Source organism: Schistocerca cancellata, chromosome 3 (assembly GCF_023864275.1).
Source record: "Schistocerca cancellata isolate TAMUIC-IGC-003103 chromosome 3, iqSchCanc2.1, whole genome shotgun sequence".
NCBI lineage: Eukaryota > Metazoa > Arthropoda > Insecta > Orthoptera > Acrididae > Schistocerca > Schistocerca cancellata.
The window spans coordinates 439892045-439908646 of NC_064628.1; the positions used below are offsets into that span (position 1 = coordinate 439892045).

At 38.2% G+C, this 16602-nt stretch overlaps 1 protein-coding gene across 2 annotated transcripts; it reads left to right on the forward strand.

Annotated features, from left to right (window-relative positions):
• Positions 1-2428: 2428 nt before the first annotated feature.
• Positions 2429-13128, forward strand: LOC126175191 (ubiquitin-fold modifier 1). 2 transcript variants are annotated; one of them, XM_049921784.1, is made up of 5 exons: positions 2460-2562; positions 2690-2746; positions 11517-11804; positions 12666-12796; positions 12879-13128. In XM_049921784.1, the coding sequence occupies exons 3-5, from the start codon at positions 11587-11589 to the stop codon at positions 12968-12970; spliced, it is 441 nt and encodes a 146-aa protein (XP_049777741.1). In that variant the 5' UTR covers positions 2460-2562; positions 2690-2746; positions 11517-11586; the 3' UTR covers positions 12971-13128. The 2 variants fall into 2 exon arrangements, with proteins under 2 accessions (XP_049777743.1, XP_049777741.1); XM_049921786.1 differs by lacking the exon at positions 11517-11804 and having other exon boundaries at positions 2429-2562.
• The last annotated feature ends 3474 nt before the right edge of the window (positions 13129-16602 follow it).

Below are 16602 nucleotides of genomic sequence, written 5' to 3' on the forward strand. Positions count from 1 at the left end.
TAGATGAGGTTTGCTATCTGGGAAGCAAAATTACTGATGACGGTTGCAGTGAAGTGGATATAAAATGTAGACTGGCTATGGCAAGGAAAGCATTTCTGAAGAGGAGAGGTTTGTTAACATCGAGTATAGATTTAAGTGTCAGGAAGTCTTTTCTGAAAGTATTTGTGTGGAGTGTAGCTATATATGGAAGTGAAACATGGCTGATAAATAGTTTGGACAAGAACAGACTGGAAGCTTTCGAGGCGTGGTGCTACAGAAGAGAGCTGAAAAGTAGATGGGTAGATCATGTAACTATTTATTTATTTATTAGCGCCCTTATTATCACATTCATGATATCGAACTTGTCAAAGTACAGAACAGTACAAAATATTACATATTTACATCATGTACAAAATCTTATCATTGGTATCAACACATCTTTATAACAAAAACATTATTCTGCTAACGTACATATAGGTAGAAGAAAACCTTCAAAACCCCTTGGTTGATTTTACCAAAACTATCAAATACCAGTACTTTAGTTAACTAGGAATAGAAACATACAGCACAAAAGCTAGGTGCATAATTACATACATACATGGATGAAAGAAGTTTGGTTTTATCTAGGTATGGTTGATAATTATGAATTTTTGTTTAGAGAGTTATGAAGTAGATCTACAGATTTGAGCAAAATCCAGGTATTCGTTAATGCTGTAGAAGCCGTTGTTTATTAGTAGATTTTGTAGTTCTTTTTTGAATGTACTAATGTTTGGAATTTTTTATGCTATCTGGCAATGCACTGTACAGAATTGTTGGTTTGTAAACAAAACTGTCCTAATATACTGATTTGAGGAGGTACTGAATAGAATTGAGGAGAAGAGGAATTTGTGGCACGACTAGAAGAAGGCATTGGTTGGTAGGACATGTTCAGAGGCATCAAGGGATCACCAATTTAGTATTGGAGGGTAGTGTGGAGAGTAAAATCGTAGAGGGAGACCAAGAGATGAATACACTAAGCAGATTCAGAAGGATGTAAGTTGCAGTAGGTACTTGAAGATGAAGAGGCTTGCACAGGATAGAGTGGCATGGAGAGCTAAATCAAACCAGTCTCTGGACTGAAGACCACAACAGACAACAACATGAAACATGTACTGAATTAGTTTTCAAAGTCATGGTAAATATAATAGTATTTACTATATAAAACATGACTTGTCCTAAACTGTTATGCAATATATTAAATTGCAATTTACAAGACCAATAAAGAGATACAAATACAGATGCATTTCATCAGATAAGTTCATATCACAATAGCAGCAGACTCTGAAAAAGAAATTAACAGAATTTTGCAGGTCCTATCAGACAGTCTTAAACTATGCAAATAATAAGCGAACAAATGGAAAATGTAAGTAATGGTAGTACAGAAAAGTATGGGAGAGATTAAAACCAATATAAAAAATTTATAATGGCAGAATTGATCAGATGAAACAAGTTTATCTTGGTAGTATAATCACAGATGACAATAGATCCTTAATGGAAGTGAAGGGTAGCATTGGCAAAAGAATAATTTATGTCTAAGAAAAAAATTACCAGAAAATTTATTATTATAAATGCCAGAAAAAAGTTTACAAAATCATTTATGTGGAGTACACTGCTCTGTGATAGTTGACTCTGCTTAGATTGGAAAGGAATCAACTGTAAGCCGCTAAAATGTGGACATGGCGATAAATGATAAGAATGAGCTGGACAGAAAGAAAACCCAACAAGAAAGTTTTAAGGAAAGTCAAGGAAGAGAAAAAATTCTAAAGGAAATTTAAAAGAGAACAAAAAATTTTTGGCCTGTCATCAGACTCAACACTTTCATTGTTAACATTCTTGTAGGAAAATTTCTGGAAAGAAAGGGAAGGGACGGTCTAGGACGAAGTATATGGAAGACACTGAGGCGAGGATAAGATGCGACAATTGCATGGAACGGCAAAGAACAGCCAATGCCACAAGAGTGTGGGTCATCGACAGTTTAGAATATGTATGTACGTAAGCAATGTCGGATCGTATTCCATTTCAAAAAGTTCAGTTGTCAGTAAAGATACTTTAATGAACTTGGGCAATGGTGACTGTACAATTCTTACCAACAGGTAGAAGTGACAACAGCGGCACCCACAAATGCGGGAAATTGCTCTCAAACGGGTGACTCCTGTTTCCCCTTTGCACCGTTTTCTGTATCGGTCACCAGTCCTCACACTACGATATGTTTGCGAGTATATAATGAACGTAGACAAATCGCAGCTTGTGGCTCGGTCGCCCTAGCCACAAACGATCTATATAAATACACAGACATATATTTTATATATTTGAAATTATCGCAGCCACGTACCTCTCGTGATGTATGTACAAATAAAGGCACACGGTTTATAAAACATAAAATTATACCACTTTGCCCGGCCATAATGATCAACGACATTAATTGTATCAGAGATCTTAGTTGCGTTTGCGTTAGCGGCGTGCAAGTACTTAAATTGTCAAAGTGCATGTTTGGCGTTATTGTTTGGTGTATAGTTTCGTTTATTTTGTGAAAGAAGCTATGGCGTGAGTAAATCTGTGTACAGAAAACAGTCGAGAATATGTCAGAGATAAAAGAGTGATGTGTTTTTCTCGTTAAAAGTTCTAACATGCATAACATATTGAAGTAACACGACCATATTTCACTTTTCAGGTCTAAAGTAACATTCAAGATTACTCTTACATCAGATCCCAAATTACCATTTAAAGTGTAAGTTTCGAAACATTAGTATCACAAGTAATTAGTTTAAGCATTGTACCCAGAGAAGATGACAGTTGTCTTGACAGCAGTAGGGGCGCATTTTATGCCTATGCAAGAACAACCCGTTTGTTGTAAGACGACTGCCAGAACCATGATTTCGACAGTACAACAAAAAAATTTCTTTGTGAGTTTACTACAATGGAAGTATTTGTAAAAGTCAGTACAAAGACAAGGATCACGAAAATGTATTACATGTAACAAACGATGTTGCTGAGTGCTGTGATACATGGAACTATTCAGGAAAATATTACTTGTAACTTATCAATACTAAATGTGGTGGAGAGAAACATGCAGATATCAAAATACCACGTTTGTGTCATTAGCAACAGTGCGTATTGGGAAATATCAGAGATATTAAGGAAGTTTTGTTTCTTTCCTGGGAAAAAAAAACAGGTTACACTTTGTACTTATTACACTTGGACTTTTGGCCGACTTGAAGTCTGCTAGGTGACTATTGTAGCCTTAGATTTTTATTCGTGCAAATTAAATCCCATTTATGAAGTAATTTTTGATGCTTCTTTTAATGAGAACAACATACATTTTAGTAGGACTTGGATTATAGAAAGAGTAGCACCACAGAAAATATTTCCCTACAAGATTACGGTGAAAGTTAACTGCTGTGATCATGAAGTGAAAAAAAAAAAAAAAAAAAAAAGAAAGAAAGAAAGAAAGATACCTTAACTGGCTTTTTAGATTTTTGTAGTGTTCACTCTCACAGACAACATGTTTGTAGTGTTTCAGTACAGCTTGTTTAAAGTTTGAGCAGTAGTGTACCCAGATTTTTGTGGAAACTAATACATTCTAATTAGGGTGAAGTGGGGTAAGTAACCACGTTTTGGCATAGTTCAACTTTGACACCAAATTGCCGACTTGTTATTGAAGATATGATTTTGAAATTTTTCATGCTTGACTTTTAAACAGTCTACATTTTACTTTTGAAAAAAGAAATTGTATGGTCAATTAATTGTTTTCAAAATTTTGTGTTGTGAGGTTACACTTGTCCCATGGTTCGGGGCAAGTGTAACCCCGCATTGTTGTACCCATACAGAGCATTGTAAAAGAGACTTGGGGTAAGTGACCGGATTACCCAATTTTTACGGAACTTGATGATTTTTAAATTATTAAAATATCTTAAATTTTACTCAAGATATGAACTTTTTTGCACACACCTCTTTGTATATTATGAAATACACAGAAAATGTTAGCTAAACTAAAAAATAAGTGTTAGCCTAAACCATAAAACACTGAAACAGAATGCTTCATAGACGATTTATTTTTGTAATTTATTAGTTTAAGTTCTACAAAAGTAATATTTTTTCTTCAGTAGGCAATTTAACAAAAATAATAAAATATCTAGTATCAAGAGAAAAGAAAAATTCACTTTATAAGTTCACTTTCTATTATTTTTCATGGTAATTGAACTCAAGTTGTTGGCAATTTGTGTTTAACGCTAAACTGCCCTAATTCAACTTATTATATTCACACTTAGGCCCTAACTGTTATTTAGTCACTGAATCTAGTATGAATAAAATGTAACACCAAATGACAGGTCTCCCCTGGTGACTCAAAGTAGGCTCAGGCAGCACTGGAATGACGTCAGAGGATGGAACTTCCGTCTCATCTCTTCTCTCAGGCCAGTAGAATGTGGTGCCATGATTTGTCTTATTTTTGCATCTGAGGAAAATCACTTCTGGATCTCCTAAATCACTACTTTTGGTAACATGGCCAATAAAATGAACCTTCTTACATTTTGTTGCAAAAGCTACCAGAACATAGTTTCCAACTGTAATTTTATCTTTGGCTTCTAAAAAGTTTGCCTCTTTTTCTTCTTCACAGTTTATCATTTCTTCCCCAGATCGTCCAGTGTTATTACGGTCCTATTTTCTTCATCAGCACTTATTAAAGATAGGCCTCCTTCAGTTTCACTTTCTTCACTTGTTGATTCAACTTCCAGTCTTTTTTTTTCTTGTTACCCACATGAGCAATCAGGGATTTTTTTCCACAACATTCCCAAATGCCATTTCAGATAAAGTAACAGCACTTTGTTTGGAAGATTTACTTTTCATTACCAAGCCCTTTTTTATGTCGATAATGCTCTTTTGTTTTGCTTTCTCCTTATTATTCTTGTTTCCTTTGAAATCTTTTTCTTTATAGATGGCATCTTGAAAAGTGATAACTTCAGATCCTGGTGCAATTCTTTCCTTCTTTGTTTTACCAATGGGACTACACTATCAGACTGTGTCATATTTTATAAAAGGAAACGTGGTTTAAACATATAGTAGACTTAAACAAAAAATAAAATATATCTCACACAAACTCCATATGTACAGGAAGGCCAGTTTAGTTGATCTAGTGTGATAGCAAAAACAAGGTTACAGCTTAAATAAATAAATCTGTTCCGGTATTCCGGTAAGTTTGTAAACCCCCCCCCCCCCCCCCCCCCCGGTTACACTTGCTCCAGCCTGTTGGTTACACTTGCCCCACATAGGAAAAAGAGCTTTATCAGTAGAGTAAAATGAATCTCATATTTGAAATTGTCATGCAAAAGTTAGTTTGTAACCAAAAAATTGTGCAGTTATCTTTAAAACTGCAAGAATGACAGACTACCAAATTCTGAACGTGTCACTCACTCGCAGAGTGAAAATGTAGACGTCAATTCAAGTCCAAAAATTAATTACCAATTTGTCATATTTGACAACTTATGGTTAAATATAACAAAGAAAGGAGTAAATTAATGTGTATGATAGGTCAGAGGTAAAAATACAGCTTCTTTAAGGCACCATAAGTCGTGGTTACACTAACCCCATGGTTACACTTACCCCACTTCACCCTAATACAAAATCTGCAAGCCACCATATGGTGCATGGTTTAGGATACATTATGCAATTGCTGGTCATTCCCCTTTGCTATTCCACTGGAAAAAGGTGCAAGGGGTTAATGACTCTCTATATGCTTCCATATGAGACCTTATTTCTCTCATCTCCCTTTCTTGAATTGCGTGTTGGTGGCAGTAGGATTGTTCTGCACTCTGTCACAAATGCTGGTTCTCTGAACTTTCTCAATAATGTTTTGCGAAAAGCACAGCTCCTCTTCAGGGATTCCCACCAGAGTTAACATAGAAGTTCCATAATACTCACATGTTGCTCAAACTTACTGGTAACAAATCAGTCAACACGCACATTAATTGCTTTGATGTCTTCCTTTAAATTGACCTGATGGGGTCCCAAAGACATGAGCAGTAAGCAAAAATTGGTTAAGCAAGTGTTTTGTACACAGATGAGCTACACTTTCCTATAATTGTTCCAGGAAACTGAAATTGACCGTTCAAGCTTCCACGGTCATTCCATTTCGTGTTGCTTTGCAACATCACGGCTTGATATTTGATATGGCACATCACTAATATTGTATTTCATCATTATATGATTATTTTTCCTATTAATGTAGGTGCCATTCATCGTACTGAATAAAAATTCTGTCAGTCATCCTGTACCATGCAACTATTCCTTAAAGATGGCACTGCCTTGCAAACTACAGCTACATCAGCAAACAAATTCAGTTTGCTGCTCACCCCAACCCTGGGAGTGTTTATATATGTAGAGAAAATGAGCAGCCCCATCACACTTGCCTGGGTCATTCCTGACAATAGCTTTATCTGCAATGAACACTTGCCAGACAGGATAATGTACTAGGTTCTGTTACTTAGTCTTCGAGCCACTCATGTATCTGAGGACCTATTCTGTATGCTCAAATCTTTAACAGTCTGCAATATTGGAAAGGCAATCTCATATTTCCGCACACACTGTGACATGAGCCTCAGACTCTGGCAAGTGGCGTATCAGTTTTGACAAAACTAGATGAGTTAGGAGTGGACTTGGAAGTATGTCTGAGAAAGTTGGTGCACCATTTAGCGCTTCAGATGGAAAATGGTAATAGCATCTTCTCACAGAGATGTACACAAACAAAATTATAGTTCCTATACTCCACTTCCTTATAAAACTGTCATATTCATATTGGCGGTGCACTTGCATTGTCGTGTATGAAGTAACTGTTGATTGTTTTGTTAGTCCTTAGTAGGCTGCATTATGGTGTTCATATGTATCAGCAATTGGGGTCTTGTGGAAAAAGTTCATGAGCCTTCTGCAAATGCAGCCATGCTTCATCACAGTATCAGAGCATTTCAGGATCATATTTTGTATGTTGACAGATTCCAGTTGCCAGCTGGACAGTATAGGGAAATACGGAAGCGTCCGATCCCGCCCGTCTGCTTTGACTCATAACATCACAAATATGGCGGAAACGACCATAAACCACGATTCCAATATGGCGCATATAAAGTCGGTACGTACACATTATGAGGACGAAAATACATCGAAAAACACACACACACACACACACACTTTCCACAAGAAGCCTAATGACACTAACGGGACAAGCACGGGAAATGGGATGTTTTTGGGTGGGGGCAAACTAAATATAAACAAATTTAGACACCCACTCCCATACAAAACCACACAAAACGACGAAAAAAAATGACATCACAAAACTCCCCAAATACCACTAAACACAATATCATCTGGAATCGGACACTTCCCTTGACCTATATAGCTCAACAGCAGCTCCCGATCCCATAAATTAGGATCAAACACTTCCCTTGGCCTATATAGCTCAAAAACATCTCCCGATAGCAATATCAACATACACAGCCACACATTGGGATCGAATACTTCCTTTGACCTGCGCACTGTTAATTTTATCTGACATATCCATTCCTAAACAAAAACAACAACCGATTAATTTTACTAAAATTACCACACGATGTACAGCGAACAACACTAAATTAACCTTCACACAAAATCGTTAACTCACTGAAACGAATTCCACTACAAACACAGCCGACACTCGAACAATTCTGGATAATGTGCAAAAGCAAACTGAGCCCATTACACCACACAAACGAAAACCCTAAACATACCATCAGAGAGCACAACAAACCACAACACGACAACATCTACAAACACGCCACACTCACAAACCAAACTCCACATCGTCATGACGTCACACATGACAACACCCTTACGTCACGGGTCAAAGCCGACGCATGGGATCGGACGCTTCTGTCGATGCGAGTATAGTAATGCATTAAAAAATAGAAGCAAAGGAAAACAGTATTGGGTTATGGGGCGGAAGAAAACCAAGCAGGCAAAATCAAACAGTGGAAAAGACAGGATGGAATGTAACAATATTCTGAAAAGTATAGTTGCTACTTTCCTTATAGTGGAGATGCTGAGTTGCTGATAGGAACAAAGTTCACTTTCTGACAATCTTTTTGTTGTGCCTATTGACAACTCAGCATCTCGACCATGTAGTGAGTAGCAACTATCCTTTTCATAATATTGTTACAGCCATCCTGGATTTTCCATTGTTTGTAAGGTTTCACTTGGATTTGGGAAAATCTGTGAGCAGATGCTGCTGACACACCCATTGAAGTGCTAAATGGCGTAGTGATTTTCTTGGTCTTCTTTCCTAACTCATCTAGTTTAGCTAAAATCGATAAGCCACTGACATAAATGTCAATTTTAAAATAAATAAAATTGCATCAGGCTTTTAAATAGTTCGATACTGGCCTCCTTTCAGTTTCTACATAGGCCTATCTACTCCACACAAGGCCCACAAAACTTGTTTTACAGAACTCTTGCAGTAGCTACACCTCTCCCCCTCACACTTTCTCTACTGTGCCTCAATCTGAGATTCTGGTTTCTTTTTTCCAATTCTTTTATAATCTGTGTTTTATTGTGCTGCCCTTATTAACTACCTTATCATGGGTCACTGTATAATGCACATTCCTGTTGGGGGGGGGGGGGGGGGGGGGAGGAAGGAGCACACCTCTTGCTTCTGCTGTGCCTCTTCATGCTCATAATGATTTTCCTGCTTTGGTCTGCTTGCATTGCATTGCATGCATTTGTGGTAAAAGTACACTAAAGGTGCACCACAGCTTTATCATTCTGTGCTACTGCTGGTAATGATTCACATGACTGGAAATGCAAACGTGGTGAATCGCAAGTCAGATGTGATTCATAAATGACGTTAACTTGTATTTTATTTCACTCGCAGCAATTTAAGCTGTGCAACCTAACCACAACCTCAGAAATCCTGACATGTTTAGAAAAAACCATGAACTGTTTGTGACAACCAAGATTATAAGACTGAGTGGTTTTCATAGGCTCCCATACACTGTCCCTTGATTGGCCTCAAACAGTGATAAAGAATTGCCAACAGCAGTACCCAAAAGAAGAGCTGCGTTGTACTATACATGCGCTGTAGACCTTGTGCAGAGTTTCCCCCAAATTCTGTGTTTAGCTGATTGCTGTTCATTTCTGCAACTGTCAGCACCTATTTAAGCTTTTTCTGTGATTGGTATATTTCACTCATGTCTTTTATTTCACTTGTGTCGATTTGGTTACCAAAATGTGTTAAGAATTTTTTTAGTTATAAACTCTAGCATGTTTCACCACTAATGAAATATGTGTAGACATTGTGCCCAGTTGTATCTGTGAATATATATTTTTTGTGTCTTATGTGAGATTGGAATATGTGTAATTAAATGTAATCCACAATATCAGGAAGGGGGGGCCATCTATAACAGGGGTATTTGGCTGTTCATTGTTAAACAAAGAAATTCTTTAGTACCAGATTTCTGTTACAAAACTTGCATCCTCTGCAGTACACACATAAAGTACACATCAGTTACCTATCTTTTCATTTAGCATCGCAACTAGAATGAATATCTGAGAGTCATGTGTAAAATCGGGATAGACATCAAGGGAGAAGATAGAAATATATGAGCTAGGACAGCTCGTGCACATATTGGTAAATTTACTGGTAGGTATATAGAGAAACTAATTTTATTTCATCTCAGATTCAGGAGTGAGAGACAGTGGCTGGTTGCTGAAATATAATACTGTACCAACAGCCATTATTTTGGTTTATGTACGGCAGCTGCAGTGTAGTGTGCTAATGTTGGATTCAATCTGCATTAGCACACTGATTAAGTGGGTCAGTGCCTTTTAATTAAATCATGGGAGGAGGTAGGTGAATCAATGTTTTTTAATATATAGAATGTGGAATTCTATTATGAATAAACGTTAATCCACCTATCTTCTCTTATGATTTAATTAAAAGAACATTGATCCACTTGTTCATTGTGCTCATGCAGATCAGTTGTGCATAGCCAACATTCACACACTATGCATAGCGACGTGCCGCTGCTGCCATAAGTAAAATTTAACCTGTTGTTTTGATTGTTTTATTATGCAACCAGTTTCAGTGCTCTACTCATGTCAGTTGTCAGGCCTGTCGCATGAATGACACCAAGTACCAATTGTGCATGCATAAGGCACGGTATCAATTATCGCATGTGGTTCTGCAGATATTTGAACTTCATGAGCATGTGTGCTCTTCACACATGTGACAGCAAGTTTTTGTTGTCCTCCCATAGAAAGCTGCACATGGTTGCATTGACAGTGGTATGACATTGCTTTTTGGTAAGTGACCTTGTCTCTCTGGGGTAGGGTATGCTTTGGCACAACAGAAATACGTGTTTGGTGTACACTTGATGCAGCCCCTCTCCCCACAGTTAAATTCATAATTGTCACTGTTTTGTATAATTTCATTGTCTGCACATTTAATACTCCTTATATAGGTTTTCATCGTACAACATGGTTTTATTAGAGGTTCCCCCGGTGTTGCCTGTCCCCCTCACTCACACATTGTAATTCGATCTTCTGGTGCACATACTTCCTACTATTCCTTTTTTCACTTGCAGCAGTTATACTTGTGGTGTAGTGTCTTCCCCCCCCCCTCCCCAGCCTCCCCTTCCTCCACTCCAACCCAAAGCCTTGGTAGCCTAGTGGGTAATTGTCAGACAACATAACTGTAGGTCTGCCGTTTGTGTCACCAGTTAGTGCTAGGATTTCTTTTTCCTGCCACTCATTCCCTCTTTCATCTGTGCCAATTATTTGTGTGTGTTTTTGGAACATCCCTAGAAAAGAGCTGTTCACCCCAGACTTCAAATTGATGACATCTATAACTTAACATTTTATTCCTGTTTATTTGCCAAATTTCACAATTTCCACATTCATTACCGACAGATGGCTTTATTATTAAGACATTTGACCCATGTTTGAGAGGAGTGTTAAGTAAATCAGTGGCCACCCAGACCTAAGTTTTCTGTGGTATCCCCTGTATTGTGTAAAAGACGATTGCTGGAATGGTTTCCTTTAATAGGACTTACAGATTTCCTTCCATATCCTTGTAAAATACAAATACATGCTCCATCTCATAATGGCCTCGCTTTTGGCTACGCGTTGAACCTTGATCTTCATTTCTTCCTCTGCTGTCACTTGTATATATAAAAAGAGTGATTAGGATTTGACTTATGTCTTATTCAATTATTGGTGTGTATATGTTGTGCACTGATCCATGGCAAACAATATATGCTCCTGGAAGACTAGATTATTTTGTTGGATATGACACATTGAATGATGCAGAACAATTTGTGATTGTTTAGTCATATTTACATAATACTTTCAGTGGAGAGTGGATTTGTGTTTAAAACAAATCATTATGCTTTGGGTTACTGCTTTGAAGTAAGGGTGGGAAATATTTGAAATTTATGTATACAGCAATATACAAAAGTATTTTTTCTCTGTTTGTTTATCAGATAAGAAGATTGCGAAGAATTTTGATGGCAGCTAAATGACTCAGCTTATGATTTAGAATATAAATAAGATATGGAGGAAGATGAAGCGGAACCTGTGCTTCATCATATTGACAAATTTCTTCTCTTGTGTGAAGAAAGTTCATGGATAGAATCTGCAACAGAAACTGCTGTAAAATATTCTTTCAAACTGGCTCAGTCTTTGGAAATGCTTTATTTGAAAATGAGTTCAAATGGTACTGCAAGCAAGTTTGAAGAGCAGTTAATTAATTGGTGGAATAAAAAAAATAGGCATGTTCCATTTACATTCAGTTTCTTTGAGGGAGCTAGTGACAAGTTATTAATATCTTTCCTTTCCAAAGTGAATGCAGATACACACATAGTATTTACTGCCATAGACACATATATTGATTACTGTGGAATGATTAGATTTGAAACTACAGTCCAAACTTTGCTGTCAGAAAGGGTCTGTGAAAGAACAGTTATGCATTTGCTGTCTTTGAAAAATTGTGACGCATATGTGCTGAAAGATTTTGAGTTTATACTTATGTCAATGTGGACAAATAATCTTCTGCATGGGAAAACAGAAAGAGTTGCACAGTCAGCCAGCAAAGTAATTTCTGATGAAATTTATGTTCCATGTTTGTTCAAACTGCTGACTCTGAAAGAAAAGGATGAAAGTAATGCCAATGTTAAAAAAATTATCCTAGAGAGAATACTTTTAACATTAAGGCAGGGATCAGGCCCAGAATTGGTATTATGGAAGAAGGTGCTTACAGCAGTTGATGAAAGGACTGTGGTACTTGTGTCAGAAAGTTATCCTGAGTTTCTTTCAACTTTCCTAGAGTTTGTGACAGATGTTGGGAAAAACATGAGATGGGAAGTTCCATATTTTCTTAAACATGGAATTGTTAAATGGGCTTCACCAGACTCAAAAGCTTCACTATCAGATGAGGAATTCAATATGGTTATCAAAATACTAAAATCTCTTTCCAGTTCTGAAATCATAGGTTACCGTATATTTGCATGGTTGGATGATTTAGTGTGTAAATCAGATTTCCCGTGGAGAGATGTACGTTGTATGTGTGTTTCTAAGAACTAAATTTGAAACACATTTTATTATTTCATACATAAGTTGCAATGTTGCCACAGATTGAGTGTTCCTGAAAACACACCATTCACAGCAGTTTTGAAATTTGCTGCAGAAGAATTTAAAGTTCCACCTGCAACATCTGCTATTATCACAGATGATGGGATTGGAATTAATCCACAGCAGACTGCTGGTAAGAGTATTATCAATGTTGTGTTGTAATAGTTTCTTTGAAGATATTATTTAAGGAAAAATAATTACTTGATGTGTTGCAGGCAATGTTTTTCTGAAACACGGATCAGAGCTGCGACTTATACCACGGGATCGGGTTGGCTCAGATTGTGCTGTGTGGCAAAATACCCGATAACAGCATTTAAAATTTGAACTGTGTTATTAATTGTACGGTTTATAATTATCATGGATGTTTATGTGTACATTTTAAAAATATGTTTATAAGAAATTTGTACAGCTGTTGTTCGTTGTATTTGTCACAGAATTAAAAGTGATTCTTATATAAAATAAAAACATGCTGCTTTTATTGATGCATTGATTGCTCAGTGCAGATAATCCTCACAAGGGATGCAACAAACAAAGAACCATTTGAAAACAATGATTTAGTTTTGCCATAATAATTTAATGCAGATATTAGCACTTGTTATTTCATGAATCACAAATATTACTTAGTAATTGTATGAAACCATTTGTATATTAGTTTACAATCTGTATTTACAACTCTCAGATGACTTATAAATGAAAATTAAAAACAGTTCCTAAACTTTTGCATAAATGAAATGAAATGATAACTGCACACCACCACAAAAAATGGGAAAGGCAAGTGCTGAAGAAAGATTTAATATTTTGAGGTCGCACACAAACTTTTTCTTCAGTATTGGAAGTTGTGTACTGCTTATAACAATCATGTGGTGGAATGGCTCATTCTGAACTGAATGAAACTTAGCCAATCACAGAATATATTCTTTCTTGTGAGACAACTGAGGTTGGACTGGTAAGAGATTTGTATCTCTCTGAAAAAAGTTTTCAGTTATTTGATGATGCCATCACAAGCAAAGTTATAGTAATGTAGTTAGCAATTTCTCTTCAAATTTTGGCTATTGTATTGAGAATGGGAAAATTTTTTTGCCATTTGTTACCTCTTCTTCTGTCTGAAATTGTTCACAGTAAATGATACCAACCTTAAACAATTCATTTCAGTTTTCTTCTAACACCTTGTAGGAGTAAATATCCCACTTTCTTAGGAATTTTGTGTCTTACCAATCAGAAAGGGGCTCTTTTTATCATGACTTCTTCTCATCATGACCCACTTTTCAATGTAAGTTGCAATGTAAACACACAAATTACAGCAAAGGGAAGGAAATGTGATGTTTCTGATCAAGGTATTAGCTTAAAAACAAGTATAAACCTTTTAAGTCAACCACTGCATCTGAATGACCAAGTATCTTGCTTCTTGCCTTGCTTGTATCTGTCTGATGTATCGTACTCTAGAGACAGTAAGGTTTCTGCATTATGCCTTTGAGTTTTGTATTTTAAGATGTCAGTTACCAAAGCTAGCTGTGTTGGATATTTACAGTAGTGCTGTAAACCTGCCTCTCATTGAATGGTCTGTGTTTACGAACTCTCATATTGAGGTCCTAGATTAGATGCCTGGCAGTTCAAGATTTTATGTTGGTGATAAGCCTCTCCAGGGCAATAGATAAGCAGATTTAAGTGGTCGTTTAACTCAGGTTTGGAGTGCAAACATTAGTGACGCAGAGTGCTGCTCATATGAAAGTGCAATACAGTGAGGATGAAACAGCAGTCAGTTGGCAGGGTAGTGTTCTATAGACAGATTGAGCTGAGAAGTCAGGAAAGCATAGCAGTGCTGTAATTACAAAAAGTGTTTAACATTAGTACTTTTTAAGTAGTTGCTGCAAGTAAAATGAAATTATTAAAATATTTTTTGCTCGAACAGAAGCCATTATGTTTGTCCTCATTTTCAGTTGCAACATTTCTGTACATACTTTATAGGCTCACTGTGTCTCAACAAATCCGTACATATTATAAAATTTGATGTACGTATATATGTGTTTGTATGTATGTACCACAGCTCCTCCAAACCCACTGGACCAGTGTCAGCAAAACTTGGTACACACATCTCTGTCTGGAAATCAGTGCTGTGGGGGTAAGAACCACCTATGGTTGGGGTGAAAAAGCCAGTGTAGCCCACAACACACTAAATAGCCATTCTTTAGTCATCCAATATTTAAGAATTTTACACTCTTGACAGCCCCCACAAAATGATGAAAGGAGAAAAGTTTATTGCTTACTACATTTTCACTGTTTAAGCAGTTAAACTGCTGCATGAAGTTTTTATTTATTACTTCTTTACTACTAACTGTATTCACAACACATATTTCAGACAGTATTCACATATATCACAGAATTCACCAGCAAAATTATATCATTGTACGACACATAGTTCAGGAGATAAGATTTCATAAACATTGAAATGTGTGAAAAACTGCTGCAGCAGCCATGATGTTTTAATTTATTACTTCTTTACTACTAACTCTATCCATAACACATTTCACAGACGGTAGCCATATATACCAGGAGATGTACATGTGACTTTTTATCATTGCACAGCACTAATTTCAAGAGATATGCCATCATAAACATTAACTACACAGTGAAATTCACTAGTGATACAGGTGAAATATATATACAAATACATGTGAAATATGTTAAACATGTGTGAAATATACACTCCTGGAAATGGAAAAAAGAACACATTGACACCGGTGTGTCAGACCCATCATACTTGCTCCGGACACTGCGAGAGGGCTGTACAAGCAATGATCACACGCACGGCACAGCGGACACACCAGGAACCGCGGTGTTGGCCGTCGAATGGCGCTAGCTGCGCAGCATTTGTGCACCGCCGCCGTCAGTGTCAGCCAGTTTGCCGTGGCATACGGAGCTCCATCGCAGTCTTTAACACTGGTAGCATGCCGCGACAGAGTGGACGTGAACCGTATGTGCAGTTGACGGACTTTGAGCGAGGGCGTATAGTGGGCATGCGGGAGGCCGGGTGGACGTACCGCTGAATTGCTCAACACGTGGGGCGTGAGGTCTCCACAGTACATCGATATTGTAGCCAGTGGTCGGCGGAAGGTGCACGTGCCCGTCGACCTGGGACCGGACCGCAGCGACGCACGGATGCACGCCAAGACCGTAGGATCCTACGCAGTGCCGTAGGGGACCGCACCGCCACTTCCCAGCAAATTAGGGACACTGTTGCTCCTGGGGTATCGGCGAGGACCATTCGCAACCGTCTCCATGAAGCTGGGCTACGGTCCCGCACACCGTTAGGCCGTCTTCCGCTCACGCCCCAACATCGTGCAGCCCGCCTCCAGTGGTGTCGCGACAGGCGTGAATGGAGGGACGAATGGAGACGTGTCGTCTTCAGCGATGAGAGTCGCTTCTGCCTTGGTGCCAATGATGGTCGTATGCGTGTTTGGCGCCGTGCAGGTGAGCGCCACAATCAGGACTGCATACGACCGAGGCACACAGGGCCAACACCCGGCGTCATGGTGTGGAGAGCGATCTCCTACACTGGCCGTACACCACTGGTGATCGTCGAGGGGACACTGAATAGTGCACGGTACATCCAAACCGTTATCGAACCCATCGTTCTACCATTCCTAGACCGGCAAGGGAACTTGCTGTTCTAACAGGACAATGCACGTCCACATGTATCCCGTGCCACCCAACGTGCTCTAGAAGGTGTAAGTCAACTACCCTGGCCAGCAAGATCTCCGGATCTGTCCCGCATTGAGCATGTTTGGGACTGGATGAAGCGTCGTCTCACGCGGTCTGCACGTCCAGCACGAACGCTGGTCCAACTGAGGCGCCAGGTGGAAATGGCATGGCAAGCCGTTCCACAGGACTACATCCAGCATCTCTACGATCGTCTCCATGGGAGAATAGCAGCCTGCATTG

Bases quoted from the DNA above. Each gene is read 5' to 3' on its own strand.
- LOC126175191 (XM_049921784.1), top strand. From the start codon at position 11,587: ATGGAGGAAGATGAAGCGGAACCTGTGCTTCATCATATTGACAAATTT. The intron at 11,805-12,665 runs GCATGTTCCATT...ATGTTGCCACAG, and splicing joins TGGTGGAATAAAAAAAATAG to ATTGAGTGTTCCTGAAAACA. The intron at 12,797-12,878 runs GTAAGAGTATTA...GATGTGTTGCAG, and splicing joins TAATCCACAGCAGACTGCTG to GCAATGTTTTTCTGAAACAC.